General features: G+C 66.4%; 1 protein-coding gene across 1 annotated transcript in view; it reads right to left on the bottom strand.

Moving 5' to 3' along the window:
- Positions 1 to 8: 8 nt before the first annotated feature.
- The window catches only part of ILF3 (interleukin enhancer binding factor 3), a 19,616-nt gene continuing 17,529 nt past the window's right edge, over positions 9 to 2,095 (bottom strand). Inside the window, exons 16-18 of the mRNA XM_017839696.1 lie at positions 1,200 to 1,550; positions 413 to 526; positions 9 to 247 (exon numbers count right to left, since the gene is read on the bottom strand). Coding sequence (XP_017695185.1) covers positions 117 to 247; positions 413 to 526; positions 1,200 to 1,550 — 596 coding nt within the window. The 3' untranslated portion in view covers positions 9 to 116. The remainder of the gene's footprint in view (positions 248 to 412; positions 527 to 1,199; positions 1,551 to 2,095) is intronic.

Below are 2,095 nucleotides of genomic sequence, written 5' to 3'. Positions count from 1 at the left end.
GGTGACGGGTCACACAGAGCGGGAGGGGACGGGGCGGGGGGGTCCCGGGTGGAGGGAGGGGGGGAAACGGGACCGTCCCGGGGGTCTGGGGGCTGTGGGGACACGGGAGGGGGGGTTTATCTGTACTGGTAACTCATGCTGTGCTCGTTTCTGCCGTAGCCGCCTTGCGACGCCTGGTAGGAGCTGGGGGGGCCGCTGTAGTTCTGGGAGCCGGGGGAGTTGTAGTTGGACTGGGAGGAGTATCCGCCTGTGGAGAGGGAGAGGGAGAGCGGGACGGGGAGGAGAGAAGGGGGGGTGGTTACGGTCACGGCGCCGCGCGGGATTCCGGCGGCGCTCCCGCCGGGACGGGAGCTGGCCAAGGCCACGGAGCCCCCCGGGGAGGGGAGGGGGTGTCAATACTGACCTTGCTTACCTTGGTACGAGGAGCCCCCGCCCCCCGAGCCCCCGTAGCCCCCGTGGGAGCCCGAGTTGTAGGAGCCGCCGCCCGAGTAGTTGTTGCCGCCGCGGCCGCTGTTGCCGCTGTAACCTGGGGAGGGGGCGGGAGAGGGGGCACGGTGAGCACGGGCAGGGACCCCCAGCACTCCCCAGCCCTGCTGCCCACCACACCCAACTGCTCTGACCAACCCAAGGGCACTTTAAACCCCCCTGAGACCCCAAAATTCCGGGAGGATTTGGGTGCAAAGGGACCTTCATCCATCGTCTGCCCAGGCAGGGACCTCTTCCCCCAGCCCAGGGTGCTCCAAGACCTGGATGATCCCCTGGGAATGTGCCCAGGGCCTGGGCAGCCACCCCCTCTGCCCCTTCTCCTCATCCATCCATCCATCCGCCCACCCATCCATCCACTCATCCACTCATCCATTCACCCATCCATCCCTCCATTCACTCATCCACCCATCCCTCCATTCATTCCTCCATCCATCCACCCATCCATCCATCCATCCCTCCATCCATCCCGCCATCCATCCACCCATCCCTCCATCCATCCATCCACCCATCCATCCCTCCATTCATCCATCCCTCGATCCATCCATCCACCCACCCATCCATCCATCCCTCCCTCCATCCATACCTCCACCCATCCATCCCTCCATCCATCCATCCATCCCTCCATCCCTCCCTCCATCCATCCCTCCCTCCATCCATCCACCCACTCCTCCCTGCCTCCCTCCCTCCGTCCCACCGCCCCGGGCCGCACTCACTGTATTTGCTCTCGTAGTTGTAGTCGGAGCCGCCGCTGGGCGAGTTGTAGGAGTTGGAGTAGGAGTAGCCGCCGCCGCCGCCGCCCTGGCCGTGGCCGTAGCCCTTCTGCTTGCCCTGCCCGGGGCCGTAGCCGCCGTACTGGCCCTGCCCGTAGGGCTGCTGGCCCTGGTGGGCCGAGTACCCGGAGCCGTAGGAGGCCTTCTGGCCCCCGCCGTGCTGCTGCTTCTTGCCGCCGTGCTTGGGCGGCGCCGGCGCCGTGTACCCGTCGCCGGACTGGTAGTAGGAGCCGTAGCCCGAGGAGCCGCCGCCGCCCCCCGAGTTGGAGTGGCCGCCGTTGCTGTAGAACTGGCCTGGACGGAGAGAGGAGTGTCAGGGGCCGGAGCACTGATCCCGATCCCACTGCCGCTCCCGATCCTGATCCCACTGCCACTCCCAATCCCACTGCCACTCCCGATCCCACTGCCGCTCCCGATCCCGATCCACTGACACTCCCGCTCCCGATCCCACTGCCGCTCCCGATCCCGATGCCGCTCCTGATCCTGATCCCGATGCCGCTCCCGATCCTGATCCCACTGCCACTCCCAATCCCACTGCCACTCCCGATCCCACTGCTGCTCCTGATCCCGATCCACTGACACTCCCGATCCTGATCCCACTGCTGCTCCTGATCCCGATCCCACTGCCGCTCCTGATCCCACTGCCGCTCCCGATCTCGATCCACTGACACTCCCGATCCTGATCCCACTGCCGCTCCTGATCCCAACCCACTGCCACTCCTGATCCCGATCCCACTGCCGCTCCTGATCCCGATCCACTGACACTCCCGATCCCGATCCCACTGCCGCTCCTGATCCCGATCCACTGACACTCCCGATCCCGATCCCACTGCCGCTCC

The sequence above is a fragment of the Lepidothrix coronata genome, unplaced genomic scaffold (assembly GCF_001604755.1).
Source record: "Lepidothrix coronata isolate B3197 unplaced genomic scaffold, Lepidothrix_coronata-1.0 Scaffold459, whole genome shotgun sequence".
Classification (NCBI taxonomy): domain Eukaryota; kingdom Metazoa; phylum Chordata; class Aves; order Passeriformes; family Pipridae; genus Lepidothrix; species Lepidothrix coronata.
Note: the sequence above shows the minus strand (reverse complement) of the source record. Positions and strands in the feature narration are given on the sequence as shown.